This window comes from Micropterus dolomieu, linkage group LG16 (assembly GCF_021292245.1).
Source record: "Micropterus dolomieu isolate WLL.071019.BEF.003 ecotype Adirondacks linkage group LG16, ASM2129224v1, whole genome shotgun sequence".
Lineage (NCBI taxonomy): Eukaryota > Metazoa > Chordata > Actinopteri > Centrarchiformes > Centrarchidae > Micropterus > Micropterus dolomieu.
In genome coordinates this window covers 9,829,126-9,854,033 of record NC_060165.1, presented here as the reverse complement: position 1 = coordinate 9,854,033, position 24,908 = coordinate 9,829,126, and the positions used below count along the sequence as shown (strand labels likewise).

Below are 24,908 nucleotides of genomic sequence, written 5' to 3'. Positions count from 1 at the left end.
AAAAAAAAAAGACAATACTATACACATTGTGATCATTTACTATATACAGAATGGAACATTAAAAAATAAGAACAAAATAGCCCCAACTACTACTACTCCCTCCACATTATGCCACCTACCAAGTCAATAATCCAGTACCTACAACATTAAATGTATGCAATAGGAATACAAATTTTCAGCAATTTCTTCATTAATCATTAACATCCAATGTGTTAAAGCGCCATCCACTCCCATCCCCCATTTCTCAATATAGCCCTAACATGCGAAGCATGCAAAACATCATTAGCAAGTGCATCATATGCAGGACTGGCTGAGGCTCTCCTCCGAGCCTTATGATTGGGATTTGTCTTTCTTAGATAGCCCCCTCTGATCAGGCCAGGGACTCCACCACCTGCATCATGTCTCTCCTCCATCTCTGCTGTCAAGCTGGCAATGACATCAATAGGATAGAAATTCTGTCACTTATGTTGGGCCTGCTGTGAATTGTGAGCAACCCACTGGCAGGTTGCCCACGAACAAAGTGGATATTACATGTGGCAACTGCAATGTTTTCACCAAAACCCCCATTTTTTCTTTGAGCTCAACATCCATGGAGAAATGGGTGGAAGACTGAGGGACAACTGGAAATGGATCAAATGCTCCCTTTCTCTCATTCTCTGGGCATTTCTCAGACTTCCCACCATGGTTTCAAATTTCTCTTTTGGTCTAATGTGGTAAAGTGTCTAAGGCTGGCAAATGAAAATCACATCACATGCGTTTTTAAGTTGCTGCAGAAGACAGCCACAGCTGGCAAATGCTAGCATGGTCACTGTGACTCCAGATGTGCGTTTTTAATGCTGTGTATATTTATTCTAATAATATATCTAATATGGCCTTCCACCAACATTAAGATGGCATTCTGCAACTCCAAAAACTTGTCTCTAAAATGTACACATTTTTAAAGACACTTGTAGTGTGTTTTGATATAAACAAATACAGCCAGTCATACCGGTAATGACTATAAAAGGGCAAAGTTACAAAAGTTTGTGTACAAGAGGCAACTGATTTCATTCAGGTGATGTATGGGCCCAACTGAAGTAGTTGTAATAGTGTAGTTATTATCAAAATCTATTTGTTAAAGACACAAGTGGGAATAGGTTATGACACCAATAACAGATGACAGGATCCCCTGCGGGAGTGCATGTGATTACCACTGTGTGCACAGAAACATGCAGAACATCTCAGTATCTGAGGTGACACACAAATGACTGCACAAGGGAAATAAAGTTACACGTTCTCCTTTATAGTGCAGGACAGTCAAGGGCAGATGACGATGCTCAGTGAGCTTGCATGAAGACGACAATGTTGACAATCCACAGAACAGCGACATCTTATTCTTCATTACATATATTTGAATAGTCATGAGAATGTGACTTAGACCTATGAGCAAACTGGCTACAGAACTAACTATAAACTGAGGACCTTCTGTTAGCGTAGTTAATTTCTTCATTAACCATTTACATTCAGCTTTAATAGGTTCAACAAGTTACATTTGCTTGCATAGTCAACTATCCCACCACACTGAAACCACTGTAGTGTAGCAACTTGGCTAGCTGGCCCAGAAGAAAATGTTTGAACAAAATGCCATTCATAAAAAAGCTTAAGGGTTACATTCAGGAAACGACAATTCAATACATATGGGTTCCCAAAAAGGCATTCAATGGGCCAATAAAGCAGAGTAGTGTGATTAATGAATGTGCACAATTAGACTGGAGAAAGTGGAGCACTGCATTAAACCACAGATGTCTTACTGAATGCATAACCCTTTCTTCCACACAGCTCTCTTCCCAAGTAGAGCAGCCACGGGTCACTATATGCCTGTTTGCCAGTGAGCCCTACCAGGAACACCAGCTTAGTCTGTGACATAACCTTACATCAGAGAGGGATGAACTCCCTAACACCCTGTTCACTGGAGTCATTCAAAAATATCACTGTGCATGCTTTCTTAAAACCTGTTAGGAAGTTCAGTCACATGCCACATGGTCAGGGTGGAATTGTTTAAGTAAGCACCATGATGGCTTACAAGGTGAAAAGTAAACCAGGTAAACCATCTTCTTCAAATAAGGCCTCAGTACAGCCAATCAGGCAGGTTACCATTCTACCATACTGACCCAATGAGACTAAAGCTAGGCTTAGCCAATAGCTACAAACAGCGGCTTTGATAGCAACTAGTCCTGCTGCCAGCAGAGCTCATTGCCAGTTTCCTTGGTTGTGTTCCAAAACCCATAATACCATACTATTTACAGAAAAAGATTTAGTATGTCCCAATATGTCAAATGCAGTATGCCAAAAATACCAGGATGTCCTGCTCTACACTAGGGCATTTTGCTAGTCAGCATGCTTTTCTGGCTATTGTGACCCACAATCCTCTGCGCAGCATGAGTATGAGTTAGTTCAAGGCACAATGTTATAACAAAGTAGTATTCCCTGTCCCCATTGTTTAGATACCGCATGCAGTATTATGTACTTTGGAAGGGCAACTGCAGTATACTGAATGTAAAATGAAAAAGTGTGTGATTTAGAACGCAGCACTTCTCCTCCCAGCTGGAGGTCTCATCCTGGACTTCCCAGAAGCTGGACATATTCGTGCCAAGCGACTGTGGGTTACTATGAAACTCATCAGTGGCTCAGAAAGCTTACATCTGGGCCCACCTACAACAGAGAGCTGGCCATTTAATCCCCCCCTCATGTGGCGACATGATAAAAGGCATGGATTAAAAGATAGCCAGTCACTGTCAACACAGCTTCCTGCCTGCCTGTATACTTGTATTATCAGTCCCACTGCTTCACTTATCCGTTACTGCACTGGGCAAGCAGAATTCAGTAGATGCACAAAGCCAGGCTGTGGTCGTATATCTATAATGCAGTGTGACATAAGACCCACTATGCCGCGTGATCTATAAATAGGTTAGAGGCAACCGTATGGCCCAGTGGGCATACATTAAGCTGGTTGATCAAACAAATGCCATGTATTTTTCAGAGTATTGAAATAATGGACAGATTTCTGCCCTATTACTCAGGCTTACAGGTCTTGTATTATATGAATTAAAAAAAAAACGAACAAACATTGACCCTAAAAATTCAGAGATGATCCCTGTTGTACAGTTTCTCTGAACAAGGCTACACAAGGCAATACTTAAAACTCTTATTGGCATTTCATTGGAAACATTTATTTTTTAAATAATGAATTTCATTACAATACAACATAACTTAAAATAGGTTGTCCTTCCAACCAGGCCTATATATATAAAGACACTGGCCCTCATCACAATATCAGATGATGGTGAGACTTCAAAGGAAAAACTTGTAATTGTAATTTGAACTGTGCAGTTAACAGGCCAAACCCACACAACAAACTTACTGTAGCTCACTTGCCGAACTATGGCTTTAAAGTAGATTTTTCCCTCTTACTGGACATGCTTATCAAAGAAGTGGTTATACCTGATGAGCAGGAGTCTCTCAAATCGTTTGTCAGACAACCTGTTCCTCATCGGAGTCAGCACAAGACTGCCCAGGCTATGGAGCATCGCCACAGGTGCACTAGAGGGTATCGCTGTCCTTTCGTGAAACTAATATAATACTTCCACCCCTCAAAAGACGTCTTTAGCAGCTCTGCCATTTCTGCGTCCCCATGAACTGGCGCTGAATTCAAAAGTGAGGTCGGAAAAGTGTTACGCAAACACGCACGAAAAAGGATGTTTGATTTATTTTTCACTCCAGTATATTTTAAACTCCAGTTTCACCAGTATGCAAGGAACGCGACGATTTTGTTATTAGTAACTGTAATGTGATTACTTAAGTTATCAACAGCAATGAATTACATTACTGCATTAGACAAAAGTAATCTGATTACAGTAACACATTACTTTGAAACACGTTACCCCCAACACTGCTATAGCCACAAGTTTGATTCCAACATAAAATAACTTGTATTCTTTAAATAAATCCACTAGCCTTAGAGAATCAAAAAAGTACATATTTAAAAATTACTGTGATGTTACTTTAAATAATATTTTACAACTAAATATTTTCAGTAGAGCATGGATCCATGCCATGATATCAATTTCAGAATTTATTTATTTCAAGATAAAAACCTGATCATTAAATTTCACTAAATAAAATGAACATGGTTCATTTGGAAATTAACTCTCTGTACCATGGTCCTGTATGCCAACTTGGACTCTTCAATAATCCAGATGTGGCTGTTGCTGTCTGGCACATAAGGCATTGGGCTGCCCCCCAAATGTGGTTCAGCCTTTAGGCCCAGTGTGTACATACGCCAGCTTGCTGTGACCGGCTGAGGTACGCAAATCCATCTACTCTCAGCTGCTTTCTGTGCACAGTCCATTCTAACACTGTACAATCCAGCTCTCTTCCTATGGTTATTCTATTGGGGCTTCCTTAGGGGTTGTGTAACGGGATAGGATCATTGTCTAGGCGTAGTAGAGGGTGTGGGTGGTAAGTGTATCCCTTCCAACCTGTTCTGTCCCTAAGTTTCACCAAGACAATCACCCAACCTTTTGGTTTTCCAATCCAGTGGTTCATAGTGAAAACACACTAGCTTTAGGCTTGTTAAGGCTATGTGCCTCCAGGAAGCCAATAAATCACAGTCTCGCCATACACATATCTAATATCCACTGATAAAGTGCACTATGGCTCCCACAGGCTATCAATCACTGTCAACTGTTAATAACAACTCTGATCAGAGGAATAAAGCTGGAAGCTTCCTCAAAGGATTCCTTATCAAAAACTGTTCTTTCTTTGAACTTTGCCCTTTGGATCCACTTGTGTCCTAATCAAGACTTTGTGAAGGACAGAAAGATAAGATGCATTTAGGGCACAAGTGCAGCCAAACAGTTTTTGGATTCTTGCTGGCCAAGAAAAAAAAAATTTGCTAAGTCAGTCCGACCTCTAAATTAAACCACAAGGGCAGGAACTCCCCTCACTGAAGTTGTGGTGCTCTAAAGGCTAAATCAGGCTTGAGGAAACTAGGTGACAGGATTTCCCTGGGGTCACGAATTACAGACTACTGTTATGTCTGAGTTATATCACATACTTTGGGTGGCACTGCATAAGTCAAACTAAACTTATCATGGCGTGCATTTTAAGCAGTAAACTGTGAACATCTTTAATATACTAACTATCCTGAGATCAGGCAACGAGCAAAGATCAACTTCCTGGCAGGCGCAAAAAGTGTCCTTCTCCTTCATTGTATCTAAAAATCATCCAGCTACTTCAAAAATGTTTGCCAAATAAGAAAGCTCTCGGTGTTGACCAAGCAAAAATGGCAACTATTGCTGCAAATGTGCCAAGACAGCAAACATAACCTTTCATTGAAGTGACTGGCTGTGCTTGTTTTAACAACATCATGTGCTGTATTTTGTTGCGCATGATAAGTCAAGCAGACACAAACCAGTATAAATAAGCCTGAGCTTTGCTTTTAAAAAATGGGGCTAGCAAAGAATTTTCTTTCTTCAACATCCAATCTCAACAAAACTTATGAGAAAAGTTGGATAACGTTACTTTTATCCAGAAGTCCTAAAAATTCAGCTATGTCAGCCTAAATAAAATGGGTAACTTACACCTATTTTTAAATAATGTGTGGCCTTTATTACACACCTCCACAGTGTTATTAGCTCCGAAGACTATTATTACATGAGGTAACTGACTTAACTGATGCAGCTTTGGGACCAGCTAGCCTGTTAGCATCGTCACACAATGCCAGCTTTCCCGGAGAGCTTTCTTTGCGGCGAGGTGCTCAGTCTTGGTCCAATAACATCGAGGATATAGCAGCTATGGAGGGAAAAATGTGTCTCACTCGCCTTTTTCATCCGCGGCGCTTCGGCAACGGTTCCGTCACGGTTGACAAAAGCCTCTCCGCCGTTCTGCTGCGGGTCCGACCGCTTCATAGCCGACGCCTGGGGCATCTTCGTGGGGTTCGGGGTGAGCAAACCCAGGCTGCCTTCCCCGGCTTTCGCGGAGGGCTCCGCTGTAGGGGAAGCAGCGGCAGAGGAACCGGCCTCGTGCGGGTCGTTTCTGGCGAGGATCTTGCCCTCCGAGGTCGGTGTCATCGGAGAACCGGCTGGCAAGTCTTTGACGGTGGGGACATCTTTGAGTTCGACCTCTGCCATTTTCGCTGCCACAACCTGGACTGACATCGCTGCAGTTTCACTAAGACCTTTTTCCAACACAAATAGCGAGGCGAGCGGATGTGAGCGGAGGAGCGACGCTGGCCAAATGCGCTGCGGTTCTTGTAGTCCCTTTAAGTAGCTCAAAAAAATCCTCCACAGGCCACCTCCAATACCAATGATGGGCACACGATTGAGATTTTATAAAACGTTACCCAACATGGGGGAAAACAATAAAACCATTCACATATTCATTCCATTTAACTGAAAAGCTGGTCTAATCGGCAAAGCGACTACATTTCCCAGCAGGAAAAGCGACACTGCGAAATTCATTATGGGAGATGACGTTTGTTATAAAAGAGGACGACACGAAACTACAAAACAAATGCGATTTACGCAACACCGTTTGTTCACAAGGCAATCACTTATAAACCTTTTTGCATGGTTTTCTAAAATTAGGCAGTAGTTTTTCATTTAACATGTGAAAATAAATAACTAGAGGATACACTCAATCACTTCTAATATTACATTATGATGCACATGCTTCTACATCAGTAACTTCCCAGCAAAACGGTTTGTCCTCAACCAATGTTGACAAGGCAGTCAGCCTCAAGTCATTCACCGGACGCTGCTGCACAAGATATGCGAATATGCAGTCATGTCATGATATGATGGGACCAGGAGTAAAGTCACATTGTAAAGAATGAACTACATTGCCATCAAGTGGATGCCTACAATAGTCAAAAAATAAAAGTTCTGTTGGGTGGAGGGAAATGAACAAGCTTCTCTTTTTTAATAACTCAATTTTATTCTCAACTCTCGTGACATTTATAAAATGGCATTATTGAAAACAAGCAAACATGTAGAAAGTCTGAAAAATAATGAATGACACAAGAAGTCAGAACAAGTGGCATTCAGGTCTATTTTGTAAAAGACACTATTCAGAAAAAAGACTTTGGTGATTCAAATGCTTTTCATTTGTTCTCCATCACATATCAAATGAATTAACACTGTACATAGTTATGTGTTGCACTGCAGCCAAGTACTATGGGAAGCTTCGCGACCACAGAATACTTCAATATTTTGTGAACTGCTTCCGTTCTCACAAGTCAAATTTCTGTAGGTGACTTCAAGCATGTCACGAACATCCCTACTGCACCAGACATTCATTCAACTACAGAACAAAAAAACAGCACACCAGCTGCAAAAAATTACTAAAGCTGAAGAAACAAAAACTGTTTTTACATTCACGCTAAATGGGTCTGAGCCCTTTACCATCCACCAGAAAGATCTGAGGTATATTATTTACAAGGCTGCCATGCTGGTACATTCTGAAAATACAATATCAGAAAACCTAACTGTTAAAAAAATACAGCTCTGCAGTGTATCATAAGCACACTGTGTTGTAACATAAATGTGTTATTAAAATGACAATATGCTGCCAATTTGTACACCAAAATTGAGAAAATGTCAAAAAATAAGCATTTATTGTCTTTCAAAGTCAAGTGCTGCTTTTTCAATGTGCCCCTGGAAGGGCAGTCCTTAAACTGAGGTGGTATTCTAACCAGTGTAGCCACACAGCATTGTGGGGGAAAAACAATGCACTTAGACGCATCAGTCTTCAAATATCCACAAGATGTTCACACCAGATAGGCCAAGATTTACTCTCCTGAAGAAAATATGAAGAGCAATTTAATTATCCTACAGAAGACAAGCAAAGTCAAATCAATCATTTTCAATCACAATGCAATCTGCACTTCAGTGGATGACCTTTTTTTGGTGAAAACGTTGCATTTCATTACACCCTGAAATGGCATATACTTATGTCAAAGATTATTTGAGCTAGCCAGCCTTTTATAGGGTTTTATAAGCAGAGGTAGAAATACTCACCCCAGCATCCCTGACTCCTTCGTCTTAATGACATAGAGGAACATGAGGATTGTGTGGAACAGGTTGTTCCTGCCCTGCAACAGAAATTGAGATGGGTTCATGTTATTGCAATCACAGTGTTACAGTAGAGGAAGAAACCCCGAACTGAATCAGATGTCTGTTCTGGTGCCCTGAGTCTGCTGGTTGTTCTCTGGGATATTCATTACATAAATGGGGATTACTGGTACTGGTCCCTAGATACAAAGCTCTCTATGCTTTGTCAGTGTATAACAAGGCCAAGTTCAGTGCACCTGCTAAAAAGGTAAGATTCTATTTTAAATTAATTCCTAGTAGAGAGGAAGAAAAAACACAAGTGAGGTGGGGTCCAAGCTTACAAGCAAACCACAAAATGAGTTCCAAATATTTCAGTGAAGGACAGAAAAACAGCAATCATTCAGTTTTATCTTTGGCCAAAAGTCATTAAATTCTGGCTGTGGATCTCAACTACAAGACCCTGTAAGAACACAACTATTAAAATGTTACAGAAATCTGAAAAACAGATTTATTTCTCAAATGTTTTCTGTGTTCTGTACCGACACACTGATTTAGAATATCATGTCTTACTGTTTTTGTGCCATCTGTTATTTTTATAACCCTTTTTATTTATTATTATGTGTTATATAAACATTTGGCAAGATTTATCCTTGAGGGAGTCAGTAAAGATGGTTTGATCTTTTCTTAGATTTACAGTACCACCCCAGGGAGACCTAGATATAGCACACCTTTGAGTGTACAAAATAAGAAAATTGTGAGACAGACTTCTCTTTGGATTTGATTTTAAGTCAGTGAGGGCAAAATAAGAGCACACGCTGTTTTTTTAAGAGCCTGAAAAATAGAGAAATGATTTTTTTGGAAAAGAACGAGTGAGAATACTGGTTGCTTTTCACCTTGGGTAGACTGTAGATATGTCCCTGGTAGATGAGCTGGTAGTGAGGTGGAGTGGTGCTGCTCTGGTGGATGCAGAAGACGTTCTCCTTGGTAACATCTGTGAGAGTTAATAGAGAAAGGGACATAAGAACTGAAACACCAGGAAGAAGTGTAACGAAGAATAAAGTAAGAATGAGAAGCATACAGAGGAAATCCTGAGCCTTTTATCATTCTTCCTTCTTATACGGCCACCGTGTGTGTGTGTGCGAGAGCACTTACCAGGTTTGTCTGGGGTGTGGCTGAAGTGCTGCGAAGTGAAAGTCTTCCCGTCTGGGTACTTTGGGTGTGGGGGCAGACGAGAGTCCAAGTACGTACAAAACACATGCATGAGGATCTAGAGGACAGACAAGGTAATAAGTAGGACATTTTACACTCAATCAGTGGCTTCCTGATGCAAAGCAAAAACACAATGCTACTGACAGTGTTTTAGTTTTGGTATTTTTATTAAAATATTTAGTGCAAATAACATTTATACACTTGTCCTGTTGCATGTATTTGAAAAGTGAAACAATTTGTCATACTAATTTTCCCCAGCCCCAACCTGAGGAGGCTGATTTCTTACTGAAATCGTTTGTCGGTGCCCTAACAAATTCCAGATCTGACTTGGACTTGAACCTGTTTGGTGACTGGTTGTATCACTAGCTTAGTGTGCGTGTGTAGACTCACAGCACAGTCAGTGGGGAGGTCTGTGTCCCACTTCCTGTTCTTCAGATCACCGCCACCATTCCAGCGAAAGGAGCTCATGCAGCCGCTGTGGGCCAGCTCTGAATGGACAGAAAACATAATATACATGAAAAACACACACCTATAAGAAATTAAAAACATGTTTCGCTATAACTCACACTACCATTAAATTATCAGATGTCAGGCGCACACGCACATACTGTGTTGTTGAACCTACCCTTCATGCGGTCCACTAGATACTCCTGGTTGGGAGTGATGTCCAGATACTGAACAATAGAGTTCATAGTGGGGATGGATGAGGCTTTCATCACTGCTGCTTGTTTCAAGCTGCTTATGCTGGCCTCTGGTGGAGAAAAAAAAAAATTGTTAGAATACACTGAAAGTACAGTAACAGTAATGACTATAGTAATTTCCATATTTATATTATGAAATATATCTTCCTATTTGTTTTGTGTCTATGGGACTAATTGGGACAACATTTTTCCGAATTTGGTGCAGTTTTGAGCGAGTGCGCTGCAGTCAGCAGCGAAACAGGGCTACAAAGCAATCTTTAAGGGCAATGGTGCCCTGTTAAAGTCTGTCCACTGAAGTGCTTGATTTTGCCTGACAGATTCAGATTGTTATTATAAGTGTCCATAATGACAACATTATGGAAAGTATCCCTACAGAGGTAGACCTTTTTGACAGAATAAGATCCTTTTTATTAACCAGAAACAATCGCTTTATCACTCTCATCAAAGCTACTAGACTCCCTTCACAAAAATAGTAATTAGATTAAAAAAACAATAAAAAAGGTACAGGTGGAAAAATACCGTTACCCTTTAACAGACTGCTGCCGTGCTTTGCACTGTACTGGTCTGGCGTAGTAAATGAAATTTCTGAGAATGATTCATGTTCTTTACCTCCTATCTGGAGCTCAGGGCAGCCCATCCTCCTGAGCTGGCTGTTGACCGAGTCCATTTCCTTGACCAAGGGTACCAGGATGGTGTCACTGATCCACTGCAAAAGACACAAATATATTAATTTCTTCTTTATAAATATATTAATATACTATTTTTCCTTCCTCTGATTTCAGATGGAAGTTTTGTGACAAAAACCAGAAAGCCTTTTCATAAACAAAGTTTCTTAAGTTTGTAGTTGTGTACTGTAAAACTTCAATTAATAGCCGAGTCCCAAATAGTAGGGGTGGGAACCAAGATACGATATTATCACGATATTTATGTTGCGATTCAATTTTATTGCGATTTTAAATATATTGAGATATATTGCAATTTATTACCTTTCCCAACTTCCAATTAGGTCCCTAAAGTCAAACTTTGTCAACATCTGTTTATCTAAAAAGATACATCGCTCTCTGTCTGCTAACTTCCCTCCTCCTGCACAATGTTGTTGTTTTCGTGAGGCTGCTGCCTTCAAAATAAAAGCCATAAGCAGTCTGTCGGCGCTAGATCAAATGAATGACGTGTATTATTCTGTTTGAAATAAATAATCTGTTTCATAGTAGTTTCAGTTTTGTGCAAAAAGAATTAAAGGCCTGTCCCATAAGGATGCCTGTCCCAAATACAGGCAGGGTCAATTCAGTGATGTTAGCTAATTAAAGCCCGGGCTATTATTCAAAGTTTTAGGTATATAGGTTTCAACACTCACATTTCTAAGCTTGGCTGTCCAGCTATCAATGCGGTCCACTACAGGACGACTGGTTGTGATTCTGGCCCACACCTACATAACAGCAAAGTAAAAAGGTATCATTTCACGGCAAACATACATTCTACTCTGATACATACAGACTTAGAAGGCACCACCTCATTTTGAAAAACAATATTATTTTTTCTTTTAGGATACGACAACAAACCATGCGATGCTATTCACAGACCTCCTCTGCAGCCTGTTTTGAGCCCAGATCCGTCTCATCCTTGTTGGCAGACGGGGCCTGAGAGCGACAGGCCGGCTGGTACAGGAACTTCCTCAGGCTCTGGGCATAATCTCCCACTGAGCGGTTGTAGTTCCAAAATGTTGGGCTGTGGTTCGGAGACACAGCCTCTGGACTCCCTTTAGAAAGCATAAGTTCATCATGATATGTAAAGGGTTCCATTCTATGATCATGTACATCTATATGAATGTTTTTCCACATTAACTCAGTTTGACATAAAAATGACTAAATCCTCTAAAGGATTGATTGGCAAAAGCTTCCAAAAACAAACTAATTGTCTACATCTACTTGTTCCAAATATACCAGTGAATATACCTGGGTCAATAATAATAATGCCCTCCTCTGATTATACTAGCAATGGAGTTCCTTCAACAGTGGCATACTGTACCGAGCTGGCTGCGGTGACTCCTCTCCTCCTCTGTGCGGAGGAACCTCTCCAGGCTTTTCAGATCTTCCATGTAGTCCTCCTTGCTTCCAGGGGAGTTAAACACTGAGGGTGATGTGCGATATCGAGCTCTCAAGCTGGAGCCTTCTGCGGGTCCAATGCTGCTGGGGTAGGGAGAGGAGCCAGGGGAGGGGCTGTAGTTCAACACCTCAGAAAGGAAGAACACAATGAACTCAGTAGAAAGACATGAACATGTATGACACCAATTTGGAGGAAATGCATCCTTTATATTAATCCACCACACATCTCTAGGCTTACTGTACATTTTTCTACCACCCAGATAACAGTAATGTGATAGACGTACTTTTCCAAAAGCCACTGAGGGGGAAAAGGGCCCCCCCGCACTGCTTGGGGTGGATGGGTTGCTGAGAGGAGGGCTATACCCGGGTACACAGCTGGGGGAGAACTTGGGGCTAGTGGTGGCCGGCCGTGAGGGGCTGAAACTGAGCACACTTTGGCCCTGCAGCGGAGATGACTGGGCTGGAGCTGGGGTCTCCTTTTTTTCTGGCTTTTGGGGCGGAGAGGCCTGAATACCTGCAGGGGGGCAGACAATAACTAGCATACATACTAACTGAAGACCTAAATGTGTTAACAGAGAAGTAATATTGATTGAACAAAATAGAAATTCTTCTTCCTCACTTGTGTTTGTCAGACCGAGGAGGTGATGCTGCCTAGGAGATACAGCAATGGTGGAGGGAGCCATTGTGTATTTGAAATATTTCCAGAAGTCAAAAAGAGCATTGAGGCTAAATAGAGAGGCTAGCACCAGTTCTTTAAACGAGAGAAACAAGAGAAAGAAACACTTAGCTTACTTGGTCTTCCCGTAAGAAGCGTATAAACGAACAGGTGTCTGTTAGTGTAAAATAAAGTGTCAGACTTTCATTTGTGATATTTCGTTCAATTCTGCAGTTTAATTTAAGATTAATCTGAAAACCATTTTAAGAGCAACTGTATTAGTATGTTCTCTTCAGTTCCCCTTAACAGATTGACTGAAAACACCACTCAGGCACTGAATGTAACACTGAACACCGCTACTGTTAATTTAAGAGGTTTTAACACCAGCAGACATCTTTGAAACAAATGAAAGAGCAGCGGGACCTCACCGATGTACCAGATGGGCCAGTAGGTGATGTTGTAGTATCGACTCAGCAGTTTCCCTGACCTAATATAAAAGCAAAAAGGACAAACATGTCATTAGACTGTACACTGGAGGATAGATGGGAGGTGGAGGCACAGGAAATCAGTGCTACATTACAGCGAGAAAGACCATTTCTGAACTTACATTTCAGTGTAAATCATGCCAGCTAGAGACACGTTGAGCACGGCCCAGGCCAGGACCACCTGACGAGCCTGTTCCTCCCGCCTCATCCTCAGCGCCCTGTCTATCATACTGGGCATCCCCTCCTTCGGTGGGGTCAACATGACTTTATCAGACTGCTCAGGCTGAAAGAAACAAATATGTGAGACAAAACGAGCATGCGGTGTGCAAAATACATTCAAGGAATCAAAGCATTGTAAAAGTTCATGCTAACACGTAAAGTAAGTTACATAACGTCACTATCCTTTTTAGCTAGACATCAAATAAGACTGTGAGACATGATAAGTGTGCATGCTTTAGTAAAGCAGTTAGCCGACCGGCTAACGTTAGCTAAACGGCTAGCTGAAGTTATCTAGCTAACACATAAACAGTGCAGAATTAGGAGGGAACGCATTGTTTCAGTGTATATTTACTTTCATTATGTACAACCGATAATTCAGCATTTTATATCAAAAGTGAAACAACACGCAGGAAATATAGATAATTCATACCACGCTAAAGTGAATGACAACCGCGGCGCTGCATATTTCGTATTTTAACCGGAAGCTACACTGTGTACTTCCGGTTGCCGTAAAAGCAAAGCTGCTAAGTCTAATTTTAATTTTAAAAAATGAATAAAAATAAAAAAGGAAATTGAGCAACCGAGAAGAAATCTAACGGACATTACTTTGTTGCGAATATTCCCATAACAATACCAACAGTTATACAATTGGTCATGTATGCATAAAAACTTTCCCGAATTTTTCTGCAGTATTAAAAAAACTCATCGTTTTTCATTCATTTATAGAGCCCTTTAGAAAACCATGTTACAAATTGCTTTCACGACAGTAAAGACAGTAAAGACAATTTGAAGAAATTAAAATACAGTTAAAAGATAAATAAATAAAATCACCTAAAATCAGAAAAGGCTCTCCTATAAAAGTATGTTTTAAGAATGGACTTAAAAGAGTTCACTGACTTAGCCGACCTGAGTTCCTTGGGCAGGCTTTAGTTTTCACGCAAGAATATGGAACAGACCAATGACCTCTGCCGGAGAATCTCAGGAGTTGTGAGACCACATGATTTAATATTCATCAGTCTCTTTGATCATAGTCATCATAATGGGATAATCATCACAAATTCCATAGATGATGCGATATCCACACGGCCAGGTGGGGACACTGTCTCTATTTTATCCACATGGTTGTCTACTGGGTGGTCCTTATGTGTTGAATGAACAGCAGATGGGTCTTGCAGTCTATTGATCATCATGGTTAAAAACAATATAATCATTGAAGTAGTAATTCATGATTTCCACTATATCAAGTAAATAAGTCAACATAAAACAACCATAAATGTTCATTTATTTAAACATTATGCAACAGCTAGGATGGATCTAAAACATTTTAACATTAAGTCACATTAGTTATTCCTAGATTCCTGCTTTCAAAAGGCGCACTTCCGTTCACACAAAATCCTGCTTTTAATAAATAAAGAATAAAAGCACAGGTCTTTTAGCAATTACACATTTTCAGGACTAAAATGCAAGAATATGGCATTAAACAATTTAAATGACATCATTGTGCAACTACAAATGAATATTGCCCCATGTTAGTTAGTCAAAGAAATAAAAAAAAGATTATAGAATAACAATGAATGAAAGATAGCTTATATGAATCCCATCAACCAAGATTACAGGGGCCTGAGTTAAATGACAAAAGAAAGCAGCTTTGTAGAAATACAGTCAGATCTTTATCAGTTGACTTATAATACGACAACGATTATTTTAGCAGCACTGACATTCTTGTGTTAGACTAAACAATATATATATATATATATATATATATATATATATGACAAAGTAACTGATGTTTGGCAAAAAAAATAGAGGTAAACGTCAGTATTGTAGAAAAGTCAATAAATAAACAAGACATCTCAAGAGGCACAGTGTCAATGAGGGGGTGACAGGGACTTTTCAGAGTTATATCCTCCAACATCTAAACCACAGTCTTCATTGCTGGCTGAGTCAACAAGTCTTTCTCCTCCTCCTCCTCCTCCTCTTCCCCTACCATCATCCTCCCCTTCTTCTTCCTCCTCCTCCTCCTCTTCGTCCACATCCCGCTCCTTACGGGACACTCTTTCCGTCTTGGGCCCTTTGCATATCTTGAGGTGACGGGTGAGGTGGTATTTGGTGAGGAAAGCTTTGTTGCATTTCTCGCAGACAAAGTCTCTTCGGCCCTCGTGAGAGTTCATGTGCTTCTTCAGGTGGTTGGTCTTGAGGAAATGTTTGTTGCACTTTGGGCACTGAATCCGGCGCTCGCTGTGGCGGAAAAGGGAGAAAACATATATATATAATATATAACCTTTATTTAATCAGGTAATCGTGGTTGATCTCTTCTGCAAAACAAACCATTCCATTAGCATATAATACACAGCTACAGCTTTGTCTAAAATACAATAAGTAAATTACATACTGTGTGTGAGAGAACATGTGTTGTTTCAGGTCATGTTTCCTGATGAATGCCCGGTCACAGAGGTCACACTTGAGCTTCTCTGCACCGGTGTGGATGAGCATATGTGAAGCCACATGGGACTTCTGGGTAAACAACTTCCCGCAAACAGTGCATCTGTAGTTCTTCTGACCTGTTAATGGAAAAAAAATAACAAATACAGAAAAGAGTTCCAGAAACTAAAAATTGTTTAAAGAAAAAGTTTGACATTTTGTGAAATACACTTATTTGCTCTCTTGCCGAAAGTTACATGAGACGACTGATACCACTCCCATATCGGTTCATTCAATGTGAAGTTACAGCCAGCACGTAGGTAGCTTTGTTTAGCACAAAGACTGGAAACAGCTAGCCAGGCTCTGTCCATTTTGGTAAAAACATCCACCTGGAGACTGTAGCTTCATATTTAGTGGACAGATATGAGAGCGGTACAGACCTTCTCATCTAAACTCTCCGCCAGGAAGTGAATAAACATTTTTTAAAACTGTTTAACTTATTCCTTTAAGATGTTTGGTTGCTGTGAAATTGCACTTTTCTTTGGAAATGCATTCACTTTGTTGCCATGTGTCAGATATACAGTATAAAGGGTTAGCATGACAGCTGAAAAGACAGATGTTGACACTTCAATGATCCCTGTACACACCTGTGTGAATCTTGAGGTGCATCCTGAGGTTGCTGGGATCGCTGAAGGCCTTACTGCAGTATTCACACTTGTGAGGTTTCATCCCCACGTGCCCCATGAAGTGCACGTTGAGCTTGGTGGATGTGATAAAAGCCCGGGAACACATGCTGCACTTGAATTTCTTCTCCCGCACATGGCCCTGACCTTTAGCTCTGGACGTGGCACTATTAGAGTTTCTATTACTGCAGTCCCTGCTGCTGCTGCTGTTATTATCACCGTTTGTTTGTCCCGCAGCGTGGGCGTGGCAGGGCCATGGGGAAGAGGAGGAGCTAGAGGTCCCATTGGTCAGTTTCTCTTCCTGGTGAGTGTGTTGCTGTTGTGGTGCCTGTTGCTCTTGTTGCTGCTGCTGTGATTGCTGTTGTTGAGAGTGGTCTTGCTGCGATGGGCTGTGGCTGTGTGGAGGTTGGTTATGGCTGTTAAGATGAGACTTGAGCTCAGAGAAGGAGGAGCACTCTTTACCACACTGGCAGATCTGACCCTCAGGCACCTGGGGAACACCTGTGGAGACATTATTAAAAATATATATATATATTTTTTTTTATTTATATAATTCTCTCTCTCTCTCTCTCACTGAGCTGTCACCTCACCCATCAGCCTGCAGTAGTCCCTGCTGTAGTAGAAGAGCAGCTCCTGGTCCAGGTGGATTTCTGTGGTTGTACAGAAGAACAGTTTACCATTGGCAGTGTACGCCACCAGGTTCTGCTCCTCACGGGTCCTAAACAGACACACAGAAAATAAGAATTGTTTATGAACACATTAGCTAGGCTGAACCAACATGGAAAACACCTTAGAAGTGAACATTTTATACCAGCATCATACCTTGCTTTGCGGACAAACATCATCCAGTTGCACTCGTTCTCATCTGTTGTCACGATGTAGAATTCCAGCACATTGTTGTGATACATCTAAAATAGAGAAATGGGTTCATCCACTTCATGGTTTTGCATTGACTGCTACAATCAAGTTCAAACCAAAACCACCGCACTCACCTTCCATATTTGTGGCGTGTCCTTTTCTGGCCAATCAGAGAGATCCACGTTGCTACAGTGCTGGCCGACCATTGGTCCAAAACAGGTCCTTGGAGGAATAATGTCACGTGCAAAAACTCCTAACAGGGGCATAAGCACATTTAGTCAGTAATCTAACTGATGATTTACGAAAGGTTTTTTGTCTACCCATGCGTGGTACGTGCTACCTGTTTAAATTGTATTAATTTTTATTTATTTAATTTTTTTTTTTTTTTTACATGAGGCATCTTAATAAATCCTAACGCCGCTGTGGCTTTGTTATGGCTCATGTTTGTGTCCATAAAATCTTGTGTGATCCTTAAAATGTCTCTTACACAGGTACACAAATAACACATGAATGAAACTACCAGATAAAACAATTTGCACAATGTGGAGGTGTCTTTTGGTTCTACATTAAGGGCAAGAATAAATGCATCTGACCACAGAACAGTGCATCAGGTCTGTGCTTTTCTAACACCCACAGATCACCCTGTTCAAGGTGGCTTATTCTCTTACCAAGCGGTTCGTCGGCCACTGAGATGCGCAGGCACAGTGGACGCGGCAGAGAGAGGCGAGCCCGGCTTTGAATGGGCGTGTCAGAGATGAAGGTGACCGGGCCGTGCTCGGGGCAGTTTGAGGTATATAAGCGCTCACACAGTGTGCACCCTGGAAAACAAAAACAGCACAAAAGCTGGTACAGGTGACAGTCACTTCTACTTATTGACAAATTGTTATTTATCATATTTTTACAGAATAATTGTATTTTCCAAAGCTTTATGGATGTATATGATTTCCAATGCTTTTGTCAGATTTCAAAAAATAAAACATGATTTTCAAATCCATTGATATATCCAGTTGTTTAACGTCTGAGGAAACTGTTTCAAACGCACACTCACAGATGGTGTAGGCAGTGACCATGTTCTCCTTGTTGGAGGAAGAATCCTCTAGCTGCAGGTTGGAGTTGACCAGCACCAGGTTGTTTTCTGGCCCCAGCGACACTTCTGCAGTGATGGGGGACACATTTACTGCCTCCAGCCCCATCCCAGAGTGTCCATGGAGCGACACCGGCTCCAGCTGGCCCTGGGCGGCCATGGAGCCAGCGAGCACCACACTGACAACGCCCGAGTTCATCTCCCCATTTGCGTGGAGCTGCTCCCCGAGTCCTCCTGCTCCTCCTCCCCCAGCGTTCCCCACTCTGCCTCCCATATGATCTGACTCCATCACCACAGGTAGTTCGAGCACAGGGGGCCCGTGAAGGGGCATTACCCCACTCGATGAGTCCACCCCGGCCAGGCCCTCATGCGGCTGAGGCTGCCTTCCCCCTCCAAGCTGTTGTTGGGTGTCAGAAACCACACCGACTCCGTCCATGGTGGCCAGCTCCTCTCCCATCCGGTCAGGGGACATGGGGCTGCTGACTCGTGACTCCATGGCCAACCCTGTAGAGTCCAGGTCATGAGCACCAGTCTGGTGGAGGTCTCCCTGGCCACTGACCTGTCTGGAGTCCATGGGCACCAGGCCCTGCTCCAGTGGGCCTCCAGGGCCACTGTACGGATCCAGGCCAGAGGGATTGTTGCTGGCCACAGAGAGGGTCCCGTCCATGTTAAGGCTGCTGGGATGAATGTATTGAGGTGGTGGACGGTCTGCCAGATAGGACAGGATACCTAAAGCAGGGAAATAAGAGGAAACTTAATTTTAGTTTACTTTTCAAATAAGAGCATCTGGGATAGATCCCGATTAAATAAGCTTCCACACTTCAATCTGACCGACTGCTTTGAGAACTTCTACACAAATGAGTTAAATGCAAACAGTACTCCACCTGGCAATATGTGTCGGAAGTAGCTGCTCTCCAGGTGGGGGTATGGAGGTGGCGGCAAGGAGTAGTTCCTCTCCGGCAGGCCGCACATCACTCCTCTGTCGCTGAGCGGACCCATGGGGAGCATCAGCGAGAGAGCAGAAGGAAGGGAGCCCAGAGAAGGACCCAGGCTGGGGATGGCCACTGGCATGCCTGAACCATAATAAAGAGTCAAGAGCACATAATAAACCAAGATTCAGCAAAGAGAGAAGGAAGCTCGAGACTGCCGCTCAGAATTAAAGGTGGCACAGACCCATATAACAACTGGAATGTGGGCAAATCTAAACATGATGGGATAGCTTGAGAAGGCCAGCTCGAGCAAACAGGCCTGCCTGGTAGTGTCTCTCCTACCTGGGGTGGGAATGGGGTTGTGTGTGGGGGAGGTGGGCAGACCCAGGTGGCTGGCGCTCACAGAGGGCACACTGAGCTGGTCCATGCCCACAGGACTCAGGTTCATGTCATTCATCCTGCAGAAACAACATCAGATTTAAACTGGGACTGAGCAATGAGCCAGCAAGACAAATAACATAAACCAAATAATCATTAGCTGATTGGGGGGGGGGTGGTGGCTGCCTAGACACAGTCAGCAATATTAAGACATGGATTTAGGCCCTTCTATGATTGTCAGCATGTTAAGACACACAGCGTATACAGTGTGAGCTATGTTAGCTTACCTGGACTCAACAACTGTTGTCCATCAGTAACCGTGTCCTGTGCTAGTGGGGGCTTTTATACTTCTCTCCCTGTGGAATAAAAGACCTGGTATGAAAACAACATATAGCATAGGCATGGCACAACATCACAACTGTCATACAACTCTAAATTAAACAGCTAAAACAACAGTTCACATGTAATTTAAAATGACTTGCTTGCAACTACTTAGTTTGCGAAACCTGAACCAGTTTTGTCACACTGCTAACGTTAGCCTTGCTAACTTACAGCTACATAAACGCTAAAAACAGAGACTTATCAGGTGTTTCACTAGCTCAAAGTACAGATGTACGCCGTCACGGTCGCGTTGCTTCGTATCAAAAATACTGATTATCTGAAAAGGAAGATGAGTTATGAACAACAACATACCAACACAATGCCTCCCTGAACGGGGCCATGACAGCATATTGCCCCTAGTGCGCATGCGTAGGTTTGGAGGCATATTTGGCTGATCACAAGTCAGTTTTCTGCCCTGGACGCTCCAGATTCCCCCCAAAACGGCGGCGGCTCTTCTATACAATGGGACAGCAAGACAGAGGGCCAAATAAAAAATATTAATGTTACTGTCTTTTTAATAATTTTATCTTGTGCTGTTTTGTAACGTTTTACCCCCACGTTCCCCGAGAAGGAAGATGATTTGAGCATAATGGTGAATTTATTATCTTAGGGAACCAACTTCAGCCACATGAGATCCACTTCTGTCCCCCATAGTCCCCAGGCGGTACGAACTGGCCGTGATTGTATCTATTAAATGGGAGACGTAAAAGCATTCTGTGTAGAAGACTGACTCTTACATTTTCAAGTAGGCCTAGGCTATGCTACATTTTAAAAATGTGATAGCGATCTGCTTAAAACAGTAGCCTAACCCATCCATCCATCGTCAACCGCTTATCCGGCGTACAGGGTCGCATTTATATATCTATCACACAAATCATTTCAATACCTAAATCCCTTTCTGTGATTGTAAAACAATGTGATGCAACTGCCTCTGACTCAAATTGTCTTAACAGGTAACATCAGAAGCAAATGGAAACTGGAAAACCTCAGGAATTTATCACTTCCAGATTTATTTCTGTTCACTATCCTCTGCATTTCATAGGTTTGTGAAGTGGTGTGAATGTTATATAGGCCTAAAAATATATTTAATGATGTGCCACCACGCTATTTTTAATGGCCTTTACCTTTATTAAATGGCTTCTCCAACGTGGGTTTATAAACTGATCTACTGACCTGCTACTATTTTTGATCTTTCATCCCCAGATTTGTCTAAAACCTTTCCTTATGCCTTTTTATTGATAAATAAATGCACTAAATCGTTTATTATAATCAATAAAGTATGTTTTGTAAGCCCTTAAAGTTTGGCTCATAGTATCATTCATGCATGGAATTGCTTCGCAATGTCAACGGAAGGAAGAAAACGTTATGTAAACAGTTTTATCTTGATGAGAAAGCTATGGCTGCATCTCCGCCCCGGATCACACCCACCATGCATATACCCTCAAAACCCCAACAAACAAGTTGTCACACAGACTGACAAAGTCCCGAACCAGAACTCCCTACCTATAAAAGAAGGCCTATTTAACCACAAACTGGCGAGATTTAAAAGGAAACTATTGCTCAAAACGCGAGATGATTGTGAGGAAACTTTAATTGGGTAAGTTGCATCTATTGTAGGTTATATGGTACATTAATTGCATGTATTTTCCTACTGCTTTATTTAATGTTGCCTCCTTTTTGGTTCATAGTATGGAGCACATCCCATATGTCCCTCCACTGGCTCTCCACGGCTTCTCCATGGATAACAGTGGTGCGCACTACAGGGACGCGCTTCGACTAGGACTGCCTCTCCACCTAGACGCTGCATACCTCGACCCTGTGCACGGCCAGATGTCACCCTACAAACGATTCTCCTATTTCCCCTTTGACGGACCCTTCGGTGTGTGTGATTACTCCTTTGAGCCCGCGTTCATCCGGAAAAGGAACGAAAGGGAGCGGCATCGAGTGCGCTGCGTGAACGAAGGTTACGCTCGGCTCAGAGAGCATCTGCCGCAGGAGTTTGAGGACAAACGGCTCAGCAAGGTGGAGACCCTGCGGGCCGCTATCGACTATATCAAACACTTGCAGAGGCTGCTGGACTTGAACGTGTCCGGGATGGAGGTGTCGCTTGGAGACGCGCAGCTCCCGCAGAGGACAGTGCAACAGTGATGGGGGATCCAAAACTGGCCTCAGCCACAGAGGGGAAATAGTTTACTAGTTACAGTACAGTTTGTGTGTGTGTGTGTGTGTGTGTGAGAGAGAGAGAGAGAGAGAGAGAGAGAGAGAGAGAGAGAGAGAGATCTGCTGTGCATTAACTAAATTGTAAAAAAAAAAAGACAAAAAAAGTAGTTGGCACAATTTCCACTGTTTGATTTTATTCCACATTTTACACATTGGGCAAAAAAGTAGGGAGGACAGACAGCCACAGTTGACTCTTGACCTTTGGGAACACTATGTAACAAAATAGTAAAAGAATTTGACTGAAGATTGAATGAAGTTTGAAGATTAGCTTATTGTGTTGCATGAAATGGTTGTGTTGATATAGTGGTTGTGTGCCTTATGACATGATCAACCAGGTCATTGGTAGTTTTTATGGGTGTGACACTGCAAACACATTGGTGAAAATGAAAAATTCAGTGAACAAAGTCTTTACCATATGTTGTGAACTTGTGAGTTCTGTAAGTAATGCAGATATTCATAAATATGGGTCAACAAGTAACTCTTGGTCATGGTGTAGGGCTGAATATAGACTTTTTTGTGGGACAACTGACAAGTTTTGCACTTCATCTCTTTACATGCAAAGGTGAATTTAGTGTAGGTCCATCCATCACTTGGGAGATTTCTACACAAATAATTTTTAGTGGTATTTTACATTCTTGTGAGCTTGAAAAGAACCACCTAATCATAATCCTTTACAATTTAAATGAATAATTCCCAATGGTATAAAAGATGGATCCAAGAGTAAAGCCGTGCAGCAATACAGTATGAAATATCTCAGATTTATATATCTTTATTCTTCTTTATCAATTTTTGATCAGAGTGGTGTTTGTAGCCATAGTCTACTCTCAAAACCATAGAAATAAAAAATAGTGAAAGATGACTTTGACTAAATTCACCCCTTTAAGCGGACTAAATAAAGAAAAATATCTAACAAATATCTAATTATTTCGACTGACATAGCAATTACTAATTATTTAATTATTATGATTTGCAACATTAAGGGGAATGACAATTTTTACACCAGTATTTTCATTTTCATTGAAAAAACATATTAAAATGATTATTATGAGATTTTTGAGGGGATTGCTACCAAACAAAGATGTTTGTAAAATATGATCACCAAGACATCTTTGCAGCGCAACAATATTTAATTAAAAATTGTATTTTTACAAACGTTTCACCTTTAACAAATATTGCGCCTACTTTGATTCGAAAATTGCGGTAGGACATATTGCGATTTAGATATAGTCTTGCTAATAAATTGTTCAGCCCTAACGCACACACATTATGACATTGTCCTGTGGCTGTTTTGACAGTACTTTTTGTATTTTACTTATCACAGCAGGAGAAGTACAGATGGTTAAAACATTCATTAGGAAGTCAGTTCATGAACTGGTACACCTAAACGTAATGTAGCCATTACGTCACATTATTAATCACAGCTGTTTTCTTGTCAAGGTTTATCTTGTCTGAAATTGATATATTTTTTTAGTTATGACCAGTAGAGGGGAAGATTATAGTACAGTAATACAGGCTTAACTGTTCCCTAAAGCACAGAAATGACAAAAAGTGTCTATTCTGAAGAAAGTCTCTCATTGTTTTCAGTCACCTGAGTGCTCTTCAGAGACCTCCTATACTTACTGGTCTATCTCAGGGTTCTCAGGAAGTTTTTCTCTCCTAATAGCTTAAGGAATGCATTTATCAGGGGAGCCCTCAGCCCCGCAAGAGGAACCTCCAAAGCCACCTCCTCCTCCACACCCTATTTGTGTGTTTATACTTCCCACCTCCGCTGACCTGCACGGAAACAGCTCACAATGTCTGATTTTCAGTAATAGCATAACCACAAATTAGAGGGAAAGCAAACAAGATATTGTATACAAGTAAAAGGGAGACCAGCAGAGTGGAGTTCAAGTGAACCGTGTTGATATGGAAGAAAGGCACCGACAGCCACAAAGGCACAACATACTCATAACAAAGGTGTTTGGCTGTGCAGTATGTGAATTAGAACCAATAATTAGCCAAGTGCTGGTACCCCGGGCTTGATGGTTCAGTGGCACTGTGAAGATAGAGAAGATGAAGCCACTTAAATGAAGCCTCTGCTCATGATGGATGTTTTCTTTTCCCAATGCACACAGGCTGATAGTAATCAGATTCCAGCACAGATTCCTTGCAGGCATTGCTCTGTTTTACTGGAAAGGTTGTTGCTGATGCATGAATGTGATTTAATACAGAAGACAGAAGAAAAGGTTTATAACTTCTACTTCATCATCTGGACCATTCCGATCAATTTCTGGAAATTTCTAGAAACATCACATGAAGTGACCTCCTGCAAGATGGATTTTGACTCTGGACTTTTTAAAATCCATATGGAACTACATAATATTCAATCCTTTGTTGAAATGAGGAAAGAAAAGCTAAAGTAATATGATCAGAGAACACCAGCATGGGCATCAAACACACATTTCCTTAGTGCAAGAGTTCTGAGTTCTGTATTAATCCTGCTAGTGTTGTCTT

The 24,908-nt window shown here is 41.6% G+C and overlaps 4 protein-coding genes across 8 annotated transcripts in view; 1 reads left to right on the top strand and 3 right to left on the bottom strand.

Annotated features, from left to right (window-relative positions):
* ahcyl2b (adenosylhomocysteinase like 2b) overlaps window positions 1-6,273 on the bottom strand; it is a 46,752-nt gene extending 40,479 nt beyond the window's left edge. The window contains exon 1 of the mRNA XM_046071728.1: window positions 5,862-6,273. Coding sequence (XP_045927684.1) covers window positions 5,862-6,197 — 336 coding nt within the window. The 5' untranslated portion in view covers window positions 6,198-6,273. The remainder of the gene's footprint in view (window positions 1-5,861) is intronic.
* Window positions 6,274-7,637: 1,364 nt separating this feature from the next.
* tmem209 (transmembrane protein 209) lies at window positions 7,638-13,965 on the bottom strand. 3 transcript variants are annotated; one of them, XM_046071731.1, is made up of 15 exons: window positions 13,892-13,965; window positions 13,365-13,525; window positions 13,186-13,244; window positions 12,722-12,853; window positions 12,387-12,616; window positions 12,026-12,230; window positions 11,581-11,756; window positions 11,355-11,426; window positions 10,610-10,706; window positions 9,925-10,050; window positions 9,690-9,787; window positions 9,243-9,357; window positions 8,984-9,081; window positions 8,058-8,131; window positions 7,638-7,836 (listed from the first exon to the last, which is right to left on the bottom strand). In XM_046071731.1, the coding sequence occupies exons 2-15, from the start codon at window positions 13,502-13,504 to the stop codon at window positions 7,782-7,784; spliced, it is 1,677 nt and encodes a 558-aa protein (XP_045927687.1). In that variant the 5' UTR covers window positions 13,505-13,525; window positions 13,892-13,965; the 3' UTR covers window positions 7,638-7,781. The 3 variants fall into 3 exon arrangements, with proteins under 3 accessions (XP_045927687.1, XP_045927686.1, XP_045927685.1); XM_046071730.1 differs by lacking the exon at window positions 13,892-13,965 and adding an exon at window positions 13,814-13,882 and having other exon boundaries at window positions 7,638-7,868; XM_046071729.1 differs by lacking the exon at window positions 13,892-13,965 and adding an exon at window positions 13,814-13,882.
* Window positions 13,966-14,726: 761 nt separating this feature from the next.
* prdm4 (PR domain containing 4) lies at window positions 14,727-20,579 on the bottom strand. Of its 3 annotated transcripts, none has more exons than XM_046072622.1 (12): window positions 20,508-20,579; window positions 20,102-20,170; window positions 19,779-19,894; window positions 19,392-19,580; window positions 18,466-19,236; window positions 18,092-18,241; window positions 17,558-17,676; window positions 17,388-17,473; window positions 17,156-17,283; window positions 16,530-17,066; window positions 15,854-16,022; window positions 14,727-15,699 (listed from the first exon to the last, which is right to left on the bottom strand). In XM_046072622.1, exons 3-12 carry the CDS (start codon window positions 19,891-19,893, stop codon window positions 15,330-15,332), a joined length of 2,634 nt encoding a protein of 877 aa, XP_045928578.1. In that variant the 5' UTR covers window position 19,894; window positions 20,102-20,170; window positions 20,508-20,579; the 3' UTR covers window positions 14,727-15,329. The 3 variants fall into 3 exon arrangements, with proteins under 3 accessions (XP_045928578.1, XP_045928579.1, XP_045928580.1); XM_046072623.1 differs by having other exon boundaries at window positions 18,472-19,236; XM_046072624.1 differs by having other exon boundaries at window positions 15,498-15,722.
* Window positions 20,580-21,884: 1,305 nt separating this feature from the next.
* Window positions 21,885-22,343, top strand: LOC123985211 (achaete-scute homolog 4). The gene has a single exon (XM_046072655.1). It carries the CDS (start codon window positions 21,885-21,887, stop codon window positions 22,341-22,343), a length of 459 nt encoding a protein of 152 aa, XP_045928611.1.
* The last annotated feature ends 2,565 nt before the right edge of the window (window positions 22,344-24,908 follow it).